The 22,848-nt window shown below is 47.8% G+C and overlaps 1 protein-coding gene across 3 annotated transcripts in view; it reads right to left on the bottom strand.

Annotated features, from left to right (window-relative positions):
• PKNOX1 (PBX/knotted 1 homeobox 1) overlaps positions 1-19,125 on the bottom strand; it is a 39,096-nt gene extending 19,971 nt beyond the window's left edge. For 2 of the 3 annotated variants that reach the window (XM_080937869.1, XM_080937871.1), the window contains exons 1-2: positions 4,183-4,270; positions 2,447-2,554 (exon numbers count right to left, since the gene is read on the bottom strand). In XM_080937869.1, coding sequence (XP_080793995.1) covers positions 2,447-2,497 — 51 coding nt within the window. In that variant the 5' untranslated portion in view covers positions 2,498-2,554; positions 4,183-4,270. Of the gene's footprint in view, positions 1-2,446; positions 2,555-4,182; positions 4,271-19,082 lie in introns of those variants that run through there. The other variant, XM_080937870.1, reaches the window with a different exon arrangement.
• Between the last annotated feature and the right edge of the window lie 3,723 nt (positions 19,126-22,848).

Genomic DNA, 22,848 nt, shown 5'->3' with positions numbered 1-22,848 from the left:
AGAAGTTCTGTTACAGAATACATACACAGTGCTGCTCAGACTGAGTCGGAAGATAGAAACTGCTGATAACATCAACACTAGCAGCAAACCTTTGACTCCCCTATGCTCTAAGAGCAGACATCATGAAGGGCAAAGACGACTCAGGAGTCTCTGCCTAGAGGCTCTGCCTCTGGCTGCTCCAGTTGCCCTTCTGTCTTGTCCTTTAGGTCTCTGTTCAGACTAGTCTTCTACCTGTCTTCTGTGTATCCTGTGCCATAGTGGTGACAGCCTCCTGCAGCAGGGCCAGTGTTGTTTCAGGGACAGTCACACCATCCTGTAATGCTTTTTTTTTAAGTATTTATTATTTTTATTTTATATGCATTGGTGTTTTTGTCTGCACGCATGTCTGTATGAGAGTGTCAGATCTTAGAGTCACAGACAGTTGTGAGCTGCCATGTGGGTGCTAGGAATTGCACCCAGGTCCTTTGGAAGATCAGTCAGTGCTTTTAGCTGCTGAGCCAGCTCTCCAGCCCATGATGGTTTTTATACACACAATCAGATCACTTTTAAAAGGATTGTGTGTGTTTAGGCTTTCATTGAGTATTTATTTATTTATTTTTCTGTGATGTCATCTCACTGTATCGCCTTGGCTTGCCTGGAGTTCACTATGTAGACTAGGCTGGCCTTAAACTTACCTGCCTCTGCCCCTGAGTGCTGGGATTAAAGGTGTGAGTCACCTTGCCTGGCTAGTTGCTTATTATTTTAAGTATGTATATATGTGTGAGCCTGTGTGAGTTTATGTGTTTTTGATAAGATTGTGTGTGTGCATGTCTGTGTGCACCCACAAGCAGTGTGATAAGTGGTTGTGAACTATACCATGTGGTTCCAGGAACCAAACTCCAGCCCTCTGCAAGAATAGTATGAGCTCCTAACCAGTGAGCAATCTCCCCTACCCCAGCACACAACTTTAAACAAAGGGTACTTTACCTAGAAAGTAAAGAGACCAGGTGTGTTTGCTAGCGTGGTAACATTTCCACTACCTTAAACAAGCTATGTCTCTTCCTCCCAGATAAAATGTATTTAAGTCCTTAAAGAAATATTGATTACCTCTCCCCTGAAACTTACTGACATAGCAATCAAACTGTCCTTCAGAAGAGGCCACCCTGTCTCCACACATCTTGAAGGAGCATTAGCCAGGAACCCCATCCCCAACCCTGTCCCCCAAAATGTTCTCCAGCAGTCTAAAGGACATCTATTCTGTTGCCTTTAGAGATGGTACAGCATACTTTGACAATTCTCTTTTTTTTTTTTTTCCTCTCAAAAAACAAGGCAACATGGGGGGGGGGGGGATTGAGAGCACTCTCCAGCTATTCCTCCAGAGAACCTGGGTTTGGTTCCCAGCACCCACAAGGCTCCCAAGCACCTGTGAACTCTAGTTCTAGGGGACCCAACACCCTCTTCTGGCCTCTGATGGCTCTTCCACAGGTGTCCAAGAGAGGACACTGGACATCGTAGAGCAGGAGTTATGGGCAGTTATAAGCTGCCAGGGTTTCTGGGAACTGATCTAGATCCTCTGTAAGAGAAGTATACAATCTTAATGCTGTGCCATGTCTCTAGATCCAGGACTCCCTATTTATAATCCCATACTCAGAAGGCTGAGGCAGTTGCCACAGGTTCAAGGCCAATAACATGAGACCAGGGCTAGCCAGATGGCTCAGTATATAAAGGCACATGCTGCCAAGACAGACAAGCTGAGTTCAGAGCCTGGCACCCGCACAGTGGAAGGGGAGAACTGACTCTTGCCACCTGCCCTCTGACTTCTACACATGCCCTGTGGTACATGTGCACCTATATGCAACAAACATTAAAAACAAACCAGAGCCAGGTACATGGTACACACCTATGCCCCAGCACTTAGGGCACCAAGACAGGTGGATTGTGAGTTCAAGGCCAGTCTAGGCTCTGCAGAAGGACTGTCTCAACACCAAAACCTCCAGAACACCCAGCTAAAGGGGACCAGTATTATTATTATTAATATTATTATTATTATTTTGTAACAGGGTTTCTCTGTATAGCTCTGGCTGTCCTGGAACTCCTTCCATAAACCAGGCTAGCCTCAAATTCAAGAGATTAGCTAGCCTTTGCCTCTGTCTCCCAAGTGCTAGGATGAGAGGCATGCACCACCACGGGCCAGCAAGTGCCCAGTTTTTAATCCCTAGCACCACATGCTTACATGCACAATAAAATAGCCTGAAGCTGGTTTGGTGGCTGGTCAGGAGATGGGTGTCCCTTAAGGAGTTAGTGTAAGTAACTGAAAGCTCTGAGCTCTGATATGTAATAGATGCCTACTACATTTAAAGTTGGATGTGCAAGCTCATGGAGACTAAACAGTCACATAAAGTGCTGTCTGGATTCACTGTCAGGTCGCCTGGTAGTCATCAGGATGCAGACTAAGTCAGAGCCTTACTTGCTGTCCATCTTGATAGCTGTCTATACTTAGTGTCTGTGTAGCCATCATGGTTGATGAGAGTTCACTTCATACATCAGATCATCTTGAGTCAGAAGCAAACGGTGTCTAGGGAAATAAAAGCAGAAGAGTACCTGTTAACACTTCCTCAGCATGCCTCGTCTTTTACCCACAGCATCAGTAATGTCTGAAAGCCATATATGTTTACATGAAGGGCAACCCTCAACTCTAAGCAAACCCTCCTTGGCAACACTACACTTTCTTAGCAGCCACTCATCCTGCTGTACTGGGCCCCAGCCCGCTATTATATGGTCAACCACACTCCATTATTCCCTAACAAGGAGCCAGGAAATTCTTCCACATAAAAGACATCGGGTAGGGCCCTAGGACACCAAAAGCACAGGAGTAAGCCTAGAGAGGCCCAGCTCTCCTTGAGTATATGGCAGTGGGGGGACAGGAGACAGTAAGAGAGACACCAGGGACACCACAGGGTAGGGGCATGTGGAGGAAAGGAAGATATAGAGGGGTTCCCAGAGTGTGTGGGCAGAGCAGACCTCCCCAGGGAAGGGCCATCTAAGAAAGGCTTGATAACCTGCTGAGACCAGAGGGAAAAGAAAGGAAATGGCTAGTGCAAAATGAAAAGAATGTGCCCCACAGGCACAGTCAGCATCCTCACAGATCTGTGTGTTGCACAAATAAGTAAGCAATGGTCCTGTGCCGATTCAGTGACAATAAAAACCTTCAAACAGTGTTGCTGAGCTGGAATGATGGCCAGGGTCTGACAAGCATGGGAGGGGAACGGGCTGATGCAGTGGTAGCACAGGGTCAGCCCCAGCTGGCCTAGAGAAGCAAGCTGGAGTTTGCCTATTCACTCCAGGGCCAAGGGCACAAACATCGCTTGTTCTGCTCTAGCAGAAGCAACTAAGGGTCACCAAAGGAAGCAGTTTCTCAAAACTGTGCAAAACAGAAACAGATGTAGTCCGAGCAGGGCAAGCCAAGGGCAGGAATGAGCAGCATACCTTGAGACAGCTCAAAGAAGGGTAGGGTGTTTAGCCCTCCAGCAATGTAGTGGTAGGAAGAGCTATGCCACCTCTTGAGCACATGGTAGCTAGCCCACGATGTCCACTTTATAGCTGAGAAATCAGAATAACGGGGCTAAGGCCACACAGCTGACCAAATGTGAGCTAGACACTTAGCAGCATCATTCTGAGGGTGTCCCCAGGTACTGAACCTTTTCAAGGCCCAGGAGCTAGCACAAGGGGAAGGGACTAATATGTAAATTCACTGGATGCTATGAGGACAGATGGCTTGGGCACAGACACAAATTACTGACAAACCCTGGCAAGTCGATGTCAGGAGTGATGAGATACAGGATCCAGGTTGGGATAAAGAACGATTATGGGATAGTAGGCACCTTAGAGGAGAGGTCTGACTAAAGTGGTAACAGGTCACCTCCCACACCTAATCAGAAGGAAGCCAGGAGACAAGATGGAGTGGAGCAGATGGTAGGGATGTGTCTGATCAGGTGAGTTTGTGGCTACAGTGAGGACAGCAATAGAAACCAACAGCAGGTGTGAGTAGTGGGTGGCTCATACCCTGATCACATGTACAGACCAGACTGAATGGCTGAGGGGCACAAGAACCAAGGTAGGAAGCTGTAGGCACAAGAGTCAGAGAGGGTGAGCCAGGAACCTGCAGGTGGACTAAGGGAGCAGGGATGGGTCCAAGCTTCCCACCTGAGCACCTGGAAGAACAGAGCCGTGGGTCCCGAGATGAGCAAACAGCTAAGAACAGCTCCATGGCTTGGGAGGGAAACAAGGCAGGACATCTCAGGCTGCAGACGAGTCTCAAGATACCTTCCCGGAAACTGAGCAGAGGAGCCTGGGCTGGAATCACTTGGTCATCATCAGGGTACAGTGGGTACACATGGAGATGAGCTGAGTCCTCCACAAGGCACGTCCCACTCTAACACCCAGCACCTAAGCACGGACCAGATTTAGAAACAGGGTCTTACAGATGGAATGACACTAAGGGTCTGAAATACCTCTGAACTTGGGATGGAGTAACTGTCTAGGTAAGAGGAGAGAGGAAGATTTGAGACACGCAAAGAGGCTCACGATGGCAAGATGGCGGTTCACACTGTAGTAATATACCTTTAAGCCAGGCAACCTAAGCACTGCCTGGGTCACCAGAAGCTGAAGAGGCAAGGACAGGCCACTAGAGATGTCAGAGGGAGTGTAGTCCTGTCTACACCTTGACCATGGATTTCTAGAACCATGAGAGAACCCATTCTGGGGGTGGGGTGGGTGGTAGGGATTAAATCCAGAACCTCACTCAGGTTAGGCGAGCACTGTACTGTTTAGTAGACCCAGGCTGTGGTCATCTGGCACAGCAGCCCTAGAAAGCAAACACACTTACACACACACTATGAAGCCAAGAGACTGAGAGACCAAATGGAAGACAGAAGACGGTGTGCGAGGGGATGGCCTGGAGGTCAGAGGGTAAGAGGGCACAGTGAGACGTGAGAAGCACAACAGAACTGCCTACACTACACAAGAGGGGGCCGTGGTGAGGGAGTGCCAACCATGTTAAGAACTTCCTTGGGATCAGGAAGAGGAGCAACGAGTCACTAGCTGGTGAGCAGGTCTGTGGGGGCGGGGGCGGGGGCGGGGAAGAACCATGGCCCCAACCCTACCACCATAGCCCCACATTCCTATTCGCTGCCTCTGGGGGGAGGGAAACACTAAAGAAGCAGCGTGAAGGACAGCCACTCAGAAGAGGGGTAAGTGCACTGAGGCGACTAAGTTAAATACCGTTGTCTTGTCCTTTGGTGACAAGGTCTCACTATGTAGCCCAGGCTGTCCTAGAGCTCATTATGTAGAACAGGCTGGCTTCAAACTCACCTGCCTCTGCCCCTCAAATGCTGGGATTAAAGTCATGTGCTGTTATGCCTGGCCTCCTAGTTCAATCTTTAAAATGCTGTTTTGTCTGTTAAATCTGTGTGTTCCACCACACCCAGGCCCCATTCTTCAGACAGAGACCCACACCTGCAGCTTGCTCCAGAGCGTCTCTTACTGCCCTTGGCTGTGTGTTATAGTCTGGCTATCTTTCAAATCCTAGCTTCTCTTCAGTTCGCCCTCCACCCGCACTCCACCCTCAGATCCAGCACAGCACAGTCCCCTCAGACTTCTATCTCTGAAGCTTCCACCTGCCTGCTAGAGCCTAAGGCTGGCACTGCTCCAAACCGTCCCCAGCCATCACCCCCCCTTCCCTGTCTGCAAACCCACCACCTTGCACCTTGTCTCCACTTTCCCTGCCCACAGGTCCTGCCCCTTCCTAGAAGCTCTTCCATCCTGTGTGCAGGGCTAGCTATGAGCTGTACCACCCGTGCCACCTTCCGCCTGGGTCTTGCCTAGGGAATGTGGAGCCCATGCAGAGGCTGGGAAAGGATGATCTTTCTTACACTGGATCTCAGAGAACTAGAGTTCCTGGAGGCTGTAGTTGTCATGTGGGTACTGGGAACTAAGCAGGTCCTCTGCAAGTGCAGCAAGTACTCTTAACTTCTGAACAATGTCTCCAGCCTTAGAACTTGTTTCTGAAATAGCGTTCTCTCCATAGCTCTCTGGCTGTCCTGGAACTCACAGATCTGCCTGACTTTGCCTCCTGTGTGCTGGGATTAAAGGTGTGGGCCACCATACCCAACCTTTTATAAAAGTATTTTAAACAACTTGCTTTCCAAAAATAGCTAAAGAGCCACTGGACTCCCTCGAGTAGAGAACCCCTTCCCTGACCATGCTGGCTGGAGGACTTTGCTGTGAATGCACTGTATCTCCCAGGGTAGCAGACCTGGAATCCAACAGTAAGCTGACAGTTCTCCATCACAGTGAGGCCAGTCTAGAAGTGCCTGTGTCACACAAATGGCTGGCCCTGTACTGCCACCAGGCAGCTCTAGCTGGACATGGCAAAGGTGCCACTGCTGGGAGACAGTTTTCCACAAACATCTTTAAGTCTCACTGAGGAGGCTTTCTGGGCAAAAACCAGGCTAAGAGATGCTGGCCATTGGACACACGTGGGAAGCCAGGGACAGTGTAACAACCCAGAGATTTAGTCTCTCCAGAACAGGGTACTAGGGAACCTCCCACAGCAGACTTGCCCATTGTAGTGCCAGAGCACAGCATATGAGCTTATGGTTGTACTCGGTGACACTTACTGGGTCGGACTCCTCTCGGTGGGTACAGTGGGCCAGTATTTAGTACCTGCACATGTTCCCAGCCTCATAATCCTGTAGCTCTTTTCTTGAGACAACATTTGTCTTTTCATCCTGGGGAACTGGGATACGGGAGATCAGAGTGACCAAGAGACCTATGTTCCATTGGAACCCATGCATACACAACTCACACATACTATGTCCACTGCTGTAAGGACAGAGTTCAGCTGAAAGCCGAAGGGACAGGCATTCTAAGTTAAGGAACATTCTAAGGAACTGGAGTGAGAGGCTATAGGCCAATGCTGCTGTTGGCCACTCCTCCTCACTCTGGCCTGGCTCCTCTGACCCCCTTCTCAAGCAGGGCTCCTACACAGCTGTGACTGTCTTGGTAGTCCTACCTTTAACAAGAGACCCCAGTTATGCAGATCTGGCCAGACTGCTAACCTCTGATACCTCTAATACCTGAACACCTATGACATCTAATTAAACACACCACTCTCAGGAGGTATCTGGTGACCCTGGCCTGCCCTCAGCAAGAACCCTGTCACACCATGTCATATGCCCCAAATCCATGCTGTCTGCTATTGATTTTCCATCTAGACTCTGGCTCCTGAGCTCTCAGCTTCCATTCCCCCTGTGCTATGAGCTGAGCCAGTCTCCCTCCCACTGCAAAGCTACCTGCTTAGTCCCTGGGCCTGCTGCAATGTCCTTGGAGTAAATCTGCCTTGCTGTTTTTAACAGGGCCACTGGGTGAGTTTTTCTTTACTAATATAAATATTCATGAAAATAAATGAGGGACGAGGGAAATTGCCGAGAGCACAAGAGTTCTAAGACAGGACTGCACTGCGATACCAGCTCATAATCCAGGCTCAGCGTAGCTCTCACTTGCTCTGTAGACTGGGCTAGCATCTGAGAGATCCGCCTGCCTCTGCCTCCTGGGTGCTGGGATTAAAAGCATATGCAGAGGCAAGCAACCATGCTTTTGAGTTTTTTAGTTTCCAGAACTATAAACCAAATAAACTTTTTTTTTCTTTTGTTTTTTTTTTTTGAGACAAGGTTTCTCTGTGTGGCTATTCTAGAGCTTGCTCTGTAGACTGGGCTGGCCTTGAGGTCACAGATCCACTTGCCTGTGCCTCCCTGATTAAAGGGGTGTGCCATCACTGCCCAGCCTACATTTTATTATTTTTAATCTTCCTATTCTCAAGTGAGAATAGATGGGACCTTGTTGGAAGTGGGTGCCTAGAGGCATGCCTTTAAACAGTATAGCTAGCTGATCCTTTCCTGTTTCTGCTTAGTGGGTACCATGAGATAAGCAGTTATCTTCTGATGTTTTGTCTTGCTGTTGGCTTAAAAACAACAGGCGGCCAACATGTGTTTCCTCTTCCAAGTTGTGCATGGCAAGATTCCTGCTGCAGTGATGGAATCCTCACAGAAACTGCCACCAAGAAGCTGGTGAATATGGTGACAACCTGACCAGAAGCCTCTGGATCTTGTCTAGGGGAGGAATTTGGAAAAGACTAGAAATGAGATATAGTTACAAGGTTTTGCTCACTTTAGGCGTAGGTGGATAAATGATTTCAAGAGCCTAGAAGGCCAGAAGGCTGACAGAAACGTGGAGAGTAAAGACTGCATGCCTACAAGGTTTCTAACTGGAATGAGAATCCCACTGAGGGCTGGACTAGAGGCCATTTGTGTGCATTCTGGCAAAGAACTGCCTACGTCTTGTCTATGGTGAACTGTGTGGAGCTGAATTAAGGCAGAAGGCCCGACAGTCAGTCTATGATGTTCTTATTATCGGTGTATACTTTGGGACAAGTTTACAGTGGAAACCGTGGGCAAAAAAGCAGAAGAGAAAGATTTGGAAAAAAAAAAATGTATACACAAAAGGAACTCGTTAAGAATTACAGACAGGAACAAAACTGTAGAAAAGACTAGAAGTATTAAAAAGAAGCCAAGTAGTGCACAGTGGGGCAACAACAAAGATGCTGTGTGGTGACCTCAGAAATCTGCCACACACACACCCTCCTGTCCCCCCCAAGCCTAAGGATGTAAAGGCTTAGATTCATTAGACTTTCCCCTAAGAACAGAGCGTGTGTGGGATGTTGCTATAGGAATCAAGTTTTGCAACCCAACAAATCAAGATTTATAGGGTCTTGCACAGAAACTTGTACCCAGCTTTCAAAGGAAGATCTAAGAGACCAGGTCAAGTGTGGTGGTAGAGCTGGAGTCCTTACAGGTAGGCCTGAGTGCTGTGTGAAACTCTGAGCATTAGCTGACGTGAGATGGAGACTCTGTGGGAGACACCGACAATGCAGAATTTCTGTGGGGAAAGCTACAAGCAATGAATGGAGCCATCTTAAAAAACGAGGACTGCAGATCACAGCGGTGGAGCTGTGAAGCAGAAACCAAAGGGTTCTCTGGAAAGTCGGTTGCATGGTGTTTTGCTGGGGCAAACGAGTGAAAATGGACACAGGTGTGGAAAGGCTGAAGCAGACACAGGAGGAGGATGTTCTACTAAAGCAAGCACGTGAAAGGACACATGAGGAAGGATTCTTTGCTAACAGCACACATGTATTGGTCCGCCTTACATTGCATTGTTGAGCTGCATTTGTGGGAACTCTCGAGAGAGAAATGCACCAAAAAAAAAAAAAAAAAAAAAAAAAAAAAAAAAAAAAAAAAAAAACAAAACCAAAAAAAACTAATGGTGGTGTGCCGCTTCCACAGACTCAGGCTGATTGGCAGTGATGTCAGCTGAGACAGATGCATGTGCTGAGGCAAGGCACGTGGAGGACATATGATGTTTAGAGGGTATAAATAGGACTCCACAGAGCGATGAAGGGAGGGCTGGGCTTTTTGGTACAGCTAGCTGTGCAACAATTGTAGGTCTTGAGTCTTCGCTGATCTTTACTTCCCTGAACTCCTGGTGTTCCAGTTAGTCCCTCCTGCTGACTCAAGCCAAGGCTGAGGCTTTACTGTCTCTGCTAGGAGGAGTCACCACTGTTGCTAACCAGACTCTACCAAACTGGACTGATGGTGTATCTGGGAGGTGTTTGAGAATGGACTGAGCTGCCGCTGAACTGAACTGCCAATTTCCAGACAACCCAGACAGGAGTTGTTCCAAAGAACGTTTCAAAATAGGTCCACTTCTCCTGTATCCTTTGTTTCTCACTACCTCTGGTGGGTGGTGGGCTAACAGGGAAGTTTAAGTGTTTAAGAACCATCATTAAAAATAAGATTTAAAAAATTAAAGTTATAGAGCTGCCCAAGCCCTTTCAAGGGCCCATCAGGACACCAGGTGCCTATGTAGGGCACGTGCCCTACAAGGCTTGTCTCTCAACTAGCTCTCATTCTTGCATGGATCCCAAGTCTTGAAAGAGCTTCTTGAAACTTCACCCTGATGCTAACACACCTAAGACCTTTCAGGGACTTTATTAGCCACAAGATGAAAAGCATTACTCTAGGCATATCCAGTGATGGCTGGGTCTTGTTTTCCCTTCCTCCTGAGCTACGCTTCAGGTTTCTTGTGGACTGCTCTGCTGTATCTTCCCCCAGCCCCGAACAGTTTCCACGCAGAGTACAGCCGTCATCTCACTGTGGGAGTCACCCTGACCCCTCGCTAGCTGCTTGGAGTAAAGCATGCCTCCCTTCCCGTCCAGACCACAGCTGTAATAAACCACTTCTTTTGATGAGTCATTGATGAGCTCATTTCCTTCCAGGCACAAATTTCTGTACATTCCAGATAGGAACTTAGGCTGCTTCTAGTAGTCTAGCATTCCCAATGTTGGGTATACAGCAGGAGCTCAATTATTTAGTGAAGTGATTCCTGAAGTCTACAATAGAGGAATCACTTGTCGTATGACAATTCCATAGAACCTGCTCATCTGTGCCTGGAGCCTGTTCAAGATGCTCTCTGCCTCGAAGGTCAGCTCAAACCCTGCTTTCTTCATACATGACCCACAGCTCCCCAGAGACAATGCCACCAAGCAGCATGTGCTGTTCCTTTTTATTATTATACATACACGAATGCTTTGCCAGCATGCACGTCTGTATACCGTGTGTGCCTGATGCCTTCTGAAGCCAGCAGAGTGCAGCAGATCCCACAGAACTCGGGTCTTGGAAGGGTAGCCAGTGCCCTTAACCTCTGGGCCACCTCTCCAGCACCAATGTGACGTGTTCCTATTTGTCACATTCAATCTACCATCATATCTCTCTCTTTTTTTTAAATTATTTTTCTCTAATTTCATCTTAATCAAATTTAACAAGCACAAAACCAGATTTTTCCTCTTTGGATTACTTCAATCTGCTGACATTCTTATTTTCTAGTAAATACACTTGTGGATTTAGATTCTCCTGAATACTGTCTGCTTTATCCTGGAGGTAAGGATGTGTAGTGTAGTTATTCATTTGTAAGACAGAAAACAGCTGTGGTCACTCATTTATTCATAGGCAGAAATAGTTTCATTTTTTGAGACCAGGTCTAACAGTGTAGCCCTAACTGACCTGGAACTCACTGTGTGACTTGGCCTCAAATACATAAGCTCCTTTTGGCTTTGCTCATTGAGTGCTGGGATAAAAGGTGTGCCCCACTTCACCATGATAGCTTCCGAATCTCTCTATTCCAAAAAATATAAAGAAGTTATACAAATATACACAAAGTTCCTATACAGGAATCTTTAGCTTCCCTTTCAAAGTCCTAACTATATTGTGTTACCGTGGTCTCAAATTCTCATTTATAGAATGAATCGTTCAGGTTTTTGTTTTTGAAAATAGCTCTTGTGGCTGAAGAGAACCTTGAACACCCAATGCAGCCTCCACTTCCTACAACTGGAATCACAGGCAGATGTTACCATACCTGGTCTCTCCTCCCTCCATTCTAGGGGACAGGTCTGTTTTTAAGACAAGATTTCATTGTGTAGCCCAGGCTAGCTTTGAACTCACAGCAATTCTCCTGCCTCTGACTCTTGACTGCTAAAAAACCTTGCTAGGATTTACTTTTTTGAAACTTGAGTTTGTTTGGTTTCTTTTACCCTAACACAGAGTTAATTTTGCTAAGTGTTTATGTGGTGAAGACAATCTGCATTTATTAGACACAAATTTCTGTCCATGTTTATTGGTTTGTCATTGTTTAATTTGTCTGTATCAGCAGTTCACTGTGACAATTTGGCACCCAGGGGACATCTAACAATATCCAGAGACATTGTGATGAGTGAAGCATGTGAGATCTTGACAGAGTCATGTCCTTCTTGACACTCTTGGCCCTTGAGAACTACTTGGTCACTGGGATGCTGTGAGTCACAGATTGCCACCCCCCCTCTCTGCCAGTGTATCTTATAGTTTACTTGCTATAATCAGTTTGGGTATAGCTAATATGAGATATTACAGTTTAACATTAGTATTGATACTCTGACTCACAGTGGGCCCAGTACTTTTCTCTTACATCTAGTACCGACACCAGGGGTTTGTCTTGCCTGGCAATTGCTCCTGGAAGGCTGAGTTCCCACCCCTTGTTTCCCTTTTGCCTGTCAGTCTTAGCTGCCTTATATAGCCAGATCGTTTGGCTAGATGTCATCTTTCTGCTTAACATGGAGCTTTATCTGATGAGAGATTGAGTCCCTTCAAACTTATTGTGGTTCCTGATATTTTGGGCTTATGTCACCTGGTTTATTTCTCAGTTCTCCTTTGTTAAAAAGTTTTTCTGGGGGGGGTGGAGAGATGGTTCAGTGGTTAAGAGCACTGACTGCTCTTCCAGAGGTCCTGAGTTCAATTCCCAGCAACCACATGGTGGCTCACAACCATCTGTAATGAGATCTGTGTCCTCTTCTGGTGTGTCTGAAGACAGCAACAGTATACTCACATACATTAAATAAATCTTTTTTAAAAAAGTTTTTCTGGCTGGGCTTGGTGGAACATGACTTAATCCCAACACTCAGGAGACAGAGGCAGGCAGATCTCTGTGAGTTTGAAGCCAGCTGGTCTACAAAGTGAGTCCAGGACAGCCAGGGCTCTAGTACACAGAAGAAACATAAGAAATCTACCTCATAAAAAACAAACATCCTAAAAACCAAACATTCTTTTTTCTGTTTGGTCATCCTGGATGTGTGGTATGTTCCTTGACCTAGCCTACCTTCAGTTATCGCTCGTTATTTTCACACTACACTAAGTAAAGTCAACAGCAACCCTCCTATCCCAGTCAGTTCCCATAACAATCCTGTATTCAGTTACACACAATCATGTTTATCAGGAAGGTGTGCAGATGCTCACCTACATTCCCAGCTACCCAAGAGGCTGCTTCAGGACCATCCCTTGTGCCCAGTTCAGGGTGAGCATGGGAAACATGGAAGTACATGGTGCTCAAGAGGACAGACGTCTGTTTCTCAGAATCTACATGGCAGTTAACAATAATGTGTAACTCTACTTCCAGGAGATCCAGTGCTATCTTCTGACCTCCATAGACCCCAGGTACAAATGTGGTATGTATACATACATACATACATACATACATTCTTACTTACAGGCAAAAACACCCCAAAACACCCGTACACACATCTTTTAAAAAATATCCACTAAAATGTACAAGAGAAAACAGGTTTTTTTAAAAAGTTGAATCAGGCTAGTCTCCAACACACACACACACTCACACACTCCCTCTCTCTCTCTGGAACTATCCCTTAGCTATACGGCCAAATATATCGCTCTACCTGAATGCATAAACAGTCACAAAATAATCTCTAGCTCTAGGGCCACATAAATACAGGCCACAGCTACCAAAGAGAATTTCTCTATCCACTGGGTTTCTCAGTGTAGCCCTAGCTGTTCTGAATACTCAACTTCTTACCCACCTAAAATATTTATCAACTCAGGTGGAGACGTCTCAAGTTGTTGGCTAGGCCTCAGCATCCTGTGGTCCTTACCAGCTGCCACAACTGACATAGGACAGCTTCTCCAGTCCTACCTGACATCAAAGTGAGCCTGAACTCCAGTGTGGAAAAGCTGGATATCCTAGGCAAGCTCAGTTCTAGTCTACAGAAAGCAAAAGCAGCACTAAAGAGACAGACATGCCAGCAGAAGGCGGTAATGTTAGCATTCAAGTTGGACTGTCTCCACATTTTTCTTCTATTACTAATCCTCCTTACGAATTGATGGTCCGTGTCCAAACTAAACCTGCTTTTTTAACCTGAAATGACAGGACATTCTAAGAAAACTGGCAAGTCTGTCTTCAAAAGGACATCTTCTCCAGGAGCTTTTGAGGGCATTTGCCACCCAGCACAAAGTCAAGGGAGTTTTTTTGTTTTTTTTGTTTTTGTGTGTGTGTGTGTAAGAAATCTCAAGTGGCACTGGAGAGATGGCTCAGTGGTTAAGAGCACTGACTGCTCTTCCAGAGGTCCTGAGTTCAATTCCCAGCAACCACATGGTGGCTCACAACCATCTGTAATCGGATTGGATGCCCCTTTCTGGCATGTCTGAAGAAAACAACAGTGTATTCACATATTTAAAATAAATACATCTTTTTAAAAAAAGGCTCTAGTGACTGAGGCTCATAAATCACAAACAGCCCTGGTTCTCATCCACAGAAATGGCCAGTCAATAAGTAACTCATCTGAAGGAAAACATCTGCCAAGAAATCACTTTAGTTTTCAAAGCTTGAGAATGTGCCATTTAAAACTTAATATCCAAATAAAATCAGATATTAAATCTTATTAAAACAAAACCTGTGCCAGGCACAGTGGCACACTTGCAAATCCCCACTCCAAGACAGCTCAGCCACATGGGAGGCTCAAGCAGAAGAATGCTTTGAGGCAAGCCTGGGCTACACAACAAATAAAAACAAAAATGTACAGAATCCAACTAAAGGCATAGCAAAACTCTATTAACAAAGACAATGGGTGAGTGCTGGCACGTATGTGACAGCACATGTATGCAGGTCAGTCATCTTCCACTTTGCCTGCTGCTGCATTTGCTAGGCAAGCTGGCCCAGGGATTCTGTCTTCCATCTCACGGGAATGCTGGGATTTACAGATATGCTCCTACATCAGGCTCTGTGGGTTCCTGGGAAGCTGAGCTTGGGGTCTCACACTTGTGCAGCAAGTACTTACCTATTATCTCCTTGGCCCTAACAAAAGACATGTTATGGGTTTTAGAATTTGTTTTGAAGCTGAGTTAGATGCTCTATCATAGCTATTAAATTCATTATCAAAGCTTTAAGATGATGTGACTATCACAAGCATCAATACAAATTGCCACACACTTGCATACCTTTCCCTAGGACAAGCTTTCTCCTTTGAGCACTGCCAGTGCTGCTCAGGACATGACAGTGCATTGTGGAAAGAGGGCCAGTGGGCCCTTCTTCCAGTAGCTGCTGCCTTTCCATACCAGATCCTCTGTCAACCCAGCTAGTACCATGTTGCGTGAGTCAGAAGAAAGCCCGTTTTCAGATGGAGAACACAAAGTCAAAAGTCAAATGCTCAAACACCCTGACATGTCAGGCATAACCATAAGATATTAAAAAAAACTGTGACACTTAACATTTTTTAATTAAATTTATTTCTTTATTGTATTGTGTGTACAATGCCACAGCTAGTGTGGAAGTTAAAGGAAAGCTTGTAGAAGTCAGTTCTCTTCTTATACCATGTGGGATCTGGGACTGAACTCAGGCTGTCAGGCTTGGTGGCAAACAACTTTCTTTACCTGCTGAGCCATCTCTCTGGCCCAACTTTTATTTTTAAAATAAGAAAAATTTATGTTAACATGCATAAAATTATATAATAATGCCAAATACAGAAGTACTTTTAACAATTTATATATAAAATATATGCACATGAACTAGATTCAAAAGTGGGCAAAAAACTTCACACAAATGTCAAACAACCCCATGAAAAGATGCTCAACATCACTAATCACTAGAAAATGCAATTTATACAATAAAATGTCATCTCATAACAAGGAAAACAATTAAAAAAACAACCACACAGAAAACTGATGCTATTAAGTGTATCTCAGTGGTAGAGTGCTTGTCTGTTTACAAAGCTCTGGTCTCTTGCCACAAAACAACCAAAGACCCAAAAGCCAGGATGTGGAGGATGTGGAAACCTACGTGACATGGAAATCTACTCCTGAGACTAGCAAACGCCCACTGCAAGCAGAGCCCAGATACCCACGCACTCATGTTCATGGCCGAATTACCCACAACAGCCAAAAGGCATGCAGAACCAAAGCTTCAGCAACGGTAGATGAACAAAGTGCAGGGCATACATAGGATGCAACTTTGCTAGACTTAAAAATATGAAAATTTGGACACAAGCTAAAGTATGGATGCAATTTTGCTACGTAAAGAGAGTCAATCACAAAAAGGTGAATTATTATTCCACTTACATGGGATATCTAAAATTGGCACCTTCAGACATACAGAAAGTAAACTGGTTGCTGGAAAGAAAAAGGAGGGGCATTTGATGATTAAAACAGCAGCTCCCAGCAAAGAGGTCAGTGTGGATGGCAATGTGTAGCAAGAGAGCTCAGAAGCCTCATGTCCATGGCTAATAGAAGGGAAGAAGGCTAAAGTGAGGACAGAGAACGTGAGGTGGAGCTGAGTAATGACTAGACAAAATGGTAATTACAGAGAGAGCCCACTGGACTCTTACCCCACTGAGCACATGTATAGAACCACCAGAGAAGGCTTACCTCTAACAGAAGGTGGGCCAAATAATTTATATAGGCCTTTAGGTGACAGGATTACCCTGAGCAGAAGTGACCTTATATATGCATAGCACTGACAACCCATGCTAATCAAGAGGGAAGAAGGGCCTCGTGACTTTACCCATCAGGATGACCACACTCTATCATTCTAGAGAAAGGTCCAAGATGATAAAATCATCTGGAGTAGGGACGTTTGGAATCACATCAAGATCTCTATCGGTGAATTACATCCCGTGGTTTTCAAGAATCTGCAGATGTTTTCCCCCACCTCCCACACCTCTCTGAAAATACTCGGAATAGGAAGCTGCTCCATCCTCTTCCTATGATGCTGTCCCAAGAACCACAGAATATCAGAGAAACAGTTCTCAACCACAGGCCACTGACTACACTGACGGACTTCTGAGGGAAATTTCCAGAAACAATAGCTGAACAGCAGGGGCTGTAACGCAAGGCACCTGGCATCCTCTCAGTGATATAACACTTAGCAGCCTTTGTGGCCAGACTCGTGTCTGCTTTACACCAAATGACCATCCAGTCCAGACTTTGTTCATTCTACCAATCAACTTTCTCTACACACAACATACTTGCACTCTAGACAAGACTGGAACAGAACTCAAGACCCTCAGTTTCAGCGTGTCTAACTGTAAAACAGCCTAAGACTCCAAAGGCTGTGGCTAACCTCTCTTATCCTCAACCACTGTTAGAGCACACCACAACATCAGGACATCAAGTTCTCCTGACTGGTGCATTACTTGAATTCCTTTTCACCTTTGCCAACAAAAAGCTAGGTCATGAAGAGGCCCCTAAACATCCAGCCATCCAACCATATTCCTACAAAAGGCAGCTGAATGTACATGCGCTGTTAAAAGACAGAAAGTTGCAAAAACAAAATATGTACAGTAGTTTCAACGAGGAAGGCAATCCGATCAGGAGATGAGCAGGGCCTGTGTGAGTTACATCCACAAAACATTTGAGTTGTCACAGAAACCTCACCACACTCCCAAAGGACTTGGAGGGCTCTGCTCAGCCCCAGCTGCACAATGAGCTAATCCAGGGCACCGATGAGTCTCATCTTTGGCCCAATACTTTTTTTTCAGACAGGGTTCTTTATGTAGTCATGACTATCTTGGAACTCACTCTATAGACCAGTCTAAAGAGGTCCATCTGCCTCTGCCTCCTGAGTGCTGGGATTAGGGGCTGGGTCAGACACTTTTGAGAGTTATTTCAATATGACTGGTACTCTTTTTGACCCTGGGAAAATTTCAGCTCCTGGATCCACACTTTGAACTTTGGCAAATCTCTTTTCCTCTAAACAGTTCTGGTTTTAACAACGCTGGGCCAAAGTCAAGCTTGTAACTGAATGTTACTACTCCTGTGGTGACTTTGTTTCCACAATTCACAACCAGAACTCCTACCTAAAGAAATGACACAAGGCACAGTCTAAATGTAAACTAGAGGCCAGGCAACCTGCTGCCCCTGAATCACAAAGGGATTGGGGGAAAAGAGCTATTTTTTCCAGCCACGCTTCCTCTAAAGCACAGGGAGCTCGCCTAAGGAGATCAGCAGTCTTAAGGGCATCAGCCAAAGTTTGCCATGAAGGAACCATGAATTTCAACGGTACCACACACAATGGTGGATCTAAGACTCAACGCGGTACTGCTAACGGGATGGCTGGCACGCACGGGCCACAGGCTGAGAGGGTTTGTGGAGTCTTCTTGACAGCCTCACCTGGACACCGAGAGCAACAAAAAACGTGCTAGCAACGCGTTCCCGCCTCAGTCAGATCCTTCCCTAGAGAATTTAAAGAAAGCTCAATTTTCTAGTGCCATGACAGGAGGCCTGCTTTGGGGCGTGTTCTTCCATCCTTCAGTGGAAAGCACCCACATCTTTAAAAGAACAAAACAAAAACAAAAAGAAACAAAAGCAAAAAACCCGAGTCACTTCTGTTAGAAGCTTCCCTGTCGAGCCGCCACCTACGTCCTAAGCTATCCAGAATCCCTGATGTGTGCTCAAACTTGGCCCCCGCGGCCCGCGTTCCCGGGTGGCGCGGCGGGACCGACCGCGCAGGCCGCGGCCTCCGGAGCCTGGAGCCGCGACGTCGACCGGCTCCGTTCTCCGAGCTGCACCGCTTCCCTTTACAAAAACACTCGGAGCAGGCACGGCGGGCCGAGCGCTCCCCGAGAGGCTCTTCCCAACGGGCGGTGGACACGCGCGACACGCTGTCACCGTCCGCGGACTCCCGCGGGAAGCCCCATACGGGCACGGGCCGCCCCTCTGGGTCGCGGACCCCGCCGCCATCTTCCTGCCGCGCCGCCCCCGGCCCTCGGCCGGCCGCCGCGCGCCCCCGCCGGCCCGCGCGCCCCCGCAGCCCGCGAGCCCCGCTCCGTGAGCGACGGTTAGGCGCGCGCCTCGAGCGGGCCCAGCGCCGAGGCCCTGCCGCCTTCGAGAAATTTCCGCGCCCCTGAACCCACACTGGAAAACAAGCCGGGCGCGCCCCCGCGCCGCGGCCTCAGCGCCCCCTCCCCCATCGGCGCACCCCTCCCCCGCCCCCGCCCCCGCCCCGGGCGCGGGTCAAGTGCGGCCCCGGGCACCGCCCGCCCGACCGCCCGCCGGGCCCGCGGCGGAAGAAGCAGCGGCGGAGGCGACGGCAGCGGCGGCCTCGGCCGGTGTGATTGATAGGGACGGCGGCGGCGAGAGCGGCGGCGGCGGCGGCGGCGGAGCGGTTGAGTGACAGCTTACCTGGGTGCCAATCTTCATCACACTGACAAGCGGCTGCAGCAATCGGGACCCGCAGTGCCGCGCCCGCGTCCAACCGTCACGCCGACGCCGGGCCACGCGACACAGCCTCGCTCAATGGGAGGAGGGCGACGCCGACGCGCGCCGCATCAATATTCACCGCGGGGGCGGGGCCTGCCGACCCAGGGCCCCGCCCCCGCCCAGCGCGACGGCGGGCAGGGGGCGGGGCGGGTGGGGCGGGGGCGAGGCAGGGGGCGGGGAGGACCTTGCAGGGGCGGGGCAGAGGCTGGTCCCGCCCTACGGCGCGCACTCAGCCTGGCCCCACCCAGCGGCCCAGCCCCGGCGCCAGTAGCTGCCTGCCCCGCCTCAGGGGCAGAACTTACAGTTCGCGACATGCAGTGGGGCGTGGCCCAGAGCGTTATAGACCACGCCTCCTCTGCTCCCTCCCTTCGGAAAAAGGTTTGTGGAGCTGGGTGGAACCATCTGCAGCTCGGGCGGGGAGTACGGGCCGTACCATCTGAGGACCTTCGACTCTAGGCCTCCGGGCTCCAGCTCTTCGTCCTGATCGGCGCCTCGCGGTTAAGGTTCTGGAGCTGTGGTGAGGGAGGAGGGAGTAGGCGTTCACCTTTGAGAACTGGAGATCTGAGCGCCTGAGATGTCTGCCCTGGGACCTGACCATGGATGCAGTCTCCTGACCGTGAAGTGACTGCGGTCCTACATCTGGTTCATTAGGACTCCAGGCCAATAAAAAAAAAAAAAAAGGAGAGGGGACTGTCCTTAGAAGGACTGAACAATGTCTCTAGTTGGGCTCTGTCTAACCAGATCATCTGCAGCAGCGTACCTCGCGCCCCATGGCTTCACTGATAGGTGTAAAAGAGCGATGAGGCCTTCAGTCTAAGTTCACTCCTTTTATGCAGTGGCCGCCTGAGTGTGTGATGGGAACTTCGCATCCGCGCAGATTAAAGAGGTTCTGATGACCCCACACTCCTCAGGAGGAACCTTGTATACCAGGACTGATGGCTGGAAGGGGCCTGAGGTAGCCACAGCATTCTCAGAGGGACTCCCTCCTATGTCCTGGGGGGGGGGGCTCCACAGACACCCCCAGGGCATCGCTCTCTTTGTAGCTATAGGTCAGTTCACCACAGATCCCACTTGGAAGGAGAGAACCAACTACCAACACGTGAGTGGTACATACACACACTGACAACACAAACAATAGCAACAACAATAATAAAATTTGAGAACCAGAGTTTGGGGGCTGGAGATATGGCTCAGTTGATAAGAGTGCTTGCCTAGCATACACAAGACCCTAGGTCGGCTCCCCAACAACAAGCCTGCCAAGGCAACACATGCCTGTCGTCCCAGCACCTGAGTAGTAGAAGCAGAAAGATCAGAAGCTCAAAGTCATTCTTATCTACCTTCTGAGGTCCTGGCCGGTATGTAGCAAAACAACCTAGGAGAGGAACAGGCTTACGTGGTTTAGATTTCCACATTATGGCCTGTCATTGAGGGACATTAAGTCAAGAACTGAAGCAGAAAGGGCTGTTACTCCTCTCCATGGTTTGATCAGTGTGTTTTCTTATACAACTCTGGACCACCTGCCCAGGGTTGTCACCCCCACAATGGTCTGGGTCATTAGATCACCGTACCATAGGCCACAGGAACCCTTTGCTTCTCTCAAACCCTGTGTGGCCACACAGGACCTCTTCCTCCTCCTCTTCCTCCTCCTTGTCCTTAAGGGATCAGGAAGGAGGGTTATGATGAATATGAACCGCTTGTCGTGGTATAGGGTACTTGTAATCCCAGCTACTCAAGAGGCTGAGTCTGGAAGATTGGGAGTTCAGATCCAGCCTGAGCAGTTTTAGCAAGACACCTCCCTCTGTCCGTCGTCTCAAAACCAACCAGCTTAGCTTGGTGTTGCCTATCTGTAATCCTAGCACTTGGTGCTGAGGGTAGGAGGGTCAGAGGTCAGGAACACACTTGGTCATATAGCAAATTCCAGGTCAGGCAGGCCTATGTAAGGCCCTGTCTCCGAAGAATGAAAAGCAAGAACAAAACCCAAAGCAACCAGACAGTCCATTATGGTGTGTAGACTCCATTGGAGCTGTTCCTTTTTCTGCTTCGATTTTATCTTTGTGTGTGTAGTATGTAGTGTCTGAGTTTGTGTGCACGTGCACATGTATACTTGTTCATGTGTGTGGCAGTGTGGGCGTGTGAGGTGTGTAAATCAGGGGCTACCATTGACTATCTTTCTTAGTCAATCTCCACCTTATTATTTGAGTCATAGTCTCCTATTGGACCTATAGCTACCTGCCAATTGGCGCATCCCCCTGTCTCTACCTCCCCAGCTCTGGGATTATAGGTATGTAAAGCCTCTGGGACTTTTCACATGAGTAGTAAGGATCAAAGTCTGACCCCTCCATCTCCATCTAGGCCCTAAAGTGTTTTAGTTATCCCAAGTCTTTTTATACTGGGTATATAAAGTTTCCTAGGAATACTGTAACTGACCGAATGATTTAATATCTAAGGGGCCAGAAGGGCATCAAGGTTTAGTCAGGACTGCCCTTCCCGACAAGGCTCTGTGGGAGGGTCTGCTCCCCATACTGTAAATTCTCTCAAGGTTTCTGACATGAGTAGGTGCTCTCTGGTCCCCAAATGCTTCGTCCTGTCCTTACCTTTCCTCTTTTGTAAGGACACAGGCCAGACTGGATCCGTGTCCTCCTGAGGATCTCAGTTTAACTGGGCCATGGACACTAATGAGACTTGTCCTGGCCTTGTCTTCCTTGCCCCTAAGAGCTATTTGGTAAGCACTTTAGTACATGACCTGAATGTGACTGCTGGGGAGGCTTTGGGAGAACATTGTTGAACATATCAGACCTGTGTTAGTCCTAAAGCTAAAACTGTCCCCAAGAGCATCTGAGACCTCTAGAAGAGATCCTTCCATCCACTAACCTGCCCAACTCAAGTCCCCACCAGTGTAGACCGTTGGTGAATTCACGGACTTATGACCATCCTCTGTTCAGGTAACCTCTTCCCCTGTGGGCCGTGTCATTGAGTATGATTTGAATCTGTGTCCCTGGACCACTGTTCTCAGATTTGACTCAAAACAAACCCTCTTTTATTTCTTTTAGAATGACAGCCGTGTTTCTCAACAATGACCCAAAACGTCCATTTTGGTTTCATCCTGGTTCCTAGCACCTGCGTAGTTTCCTAGGTAACAAGCACTGGAAAGTGTTTTGTTTTGTTTTTTTTTTTTTTTTTTTACTGCAGCCATTTTTAGACACACCAGAAGAGGGCATCCGATCCCATTACAGATGGAGCCACCATGTGGTTGCTGGGAATTGAGCTCAAGATCCCTGGAAGGAGCAGTCTGTTCTCTTAACCACTGAGCCATCTCTCCAGTCCCTGGAAAGTGTTTATTATCTTAGTTAGGGTTACTATTGTTGTGATAAAACACCATGACCAAAACAACTTGGGGAGAAATGGTTTATTTGGCTTTACTTTTCCCATTCACCATCTCTGAAGGAAGTCAGGACAGGAACTCCAGCAGGGCAGGAACCGGGAGGCAGGAGCTGATGCAGAGGCTGTGGAGGGATGCTGCTTACTGGCTTGCTCTTCATGGTTTGATCAGCCTGCTTTCTTATAGAACCCAGGACTTACAGCCCAAAAATAGAATAATAGGCTGGTCCCTCCCCCATCAATCACTAATTAGGAGAATGCCCTACAGGCTTGCCTATGGACTAATCTTATAGAGGCATCTTCTCAGGAG

Source organism: Micromys minutus (genome assembly GCF_963924665.1).
Source record: "Micromys minutus genome assembly, chromosome: 25".
Classification (NCBI taxonomy): domain Eukaryota; kingdom Metazoa; phylum Chordata; class Mammalia; order Rodentia; family Muridae; genus Micromys; species Micromys minutus.
The sequence above is the reverse complement of the archived record's forward strand: the minus strand, read 5'-3'. Positions and strand labels throughout refer to the sequence as shown.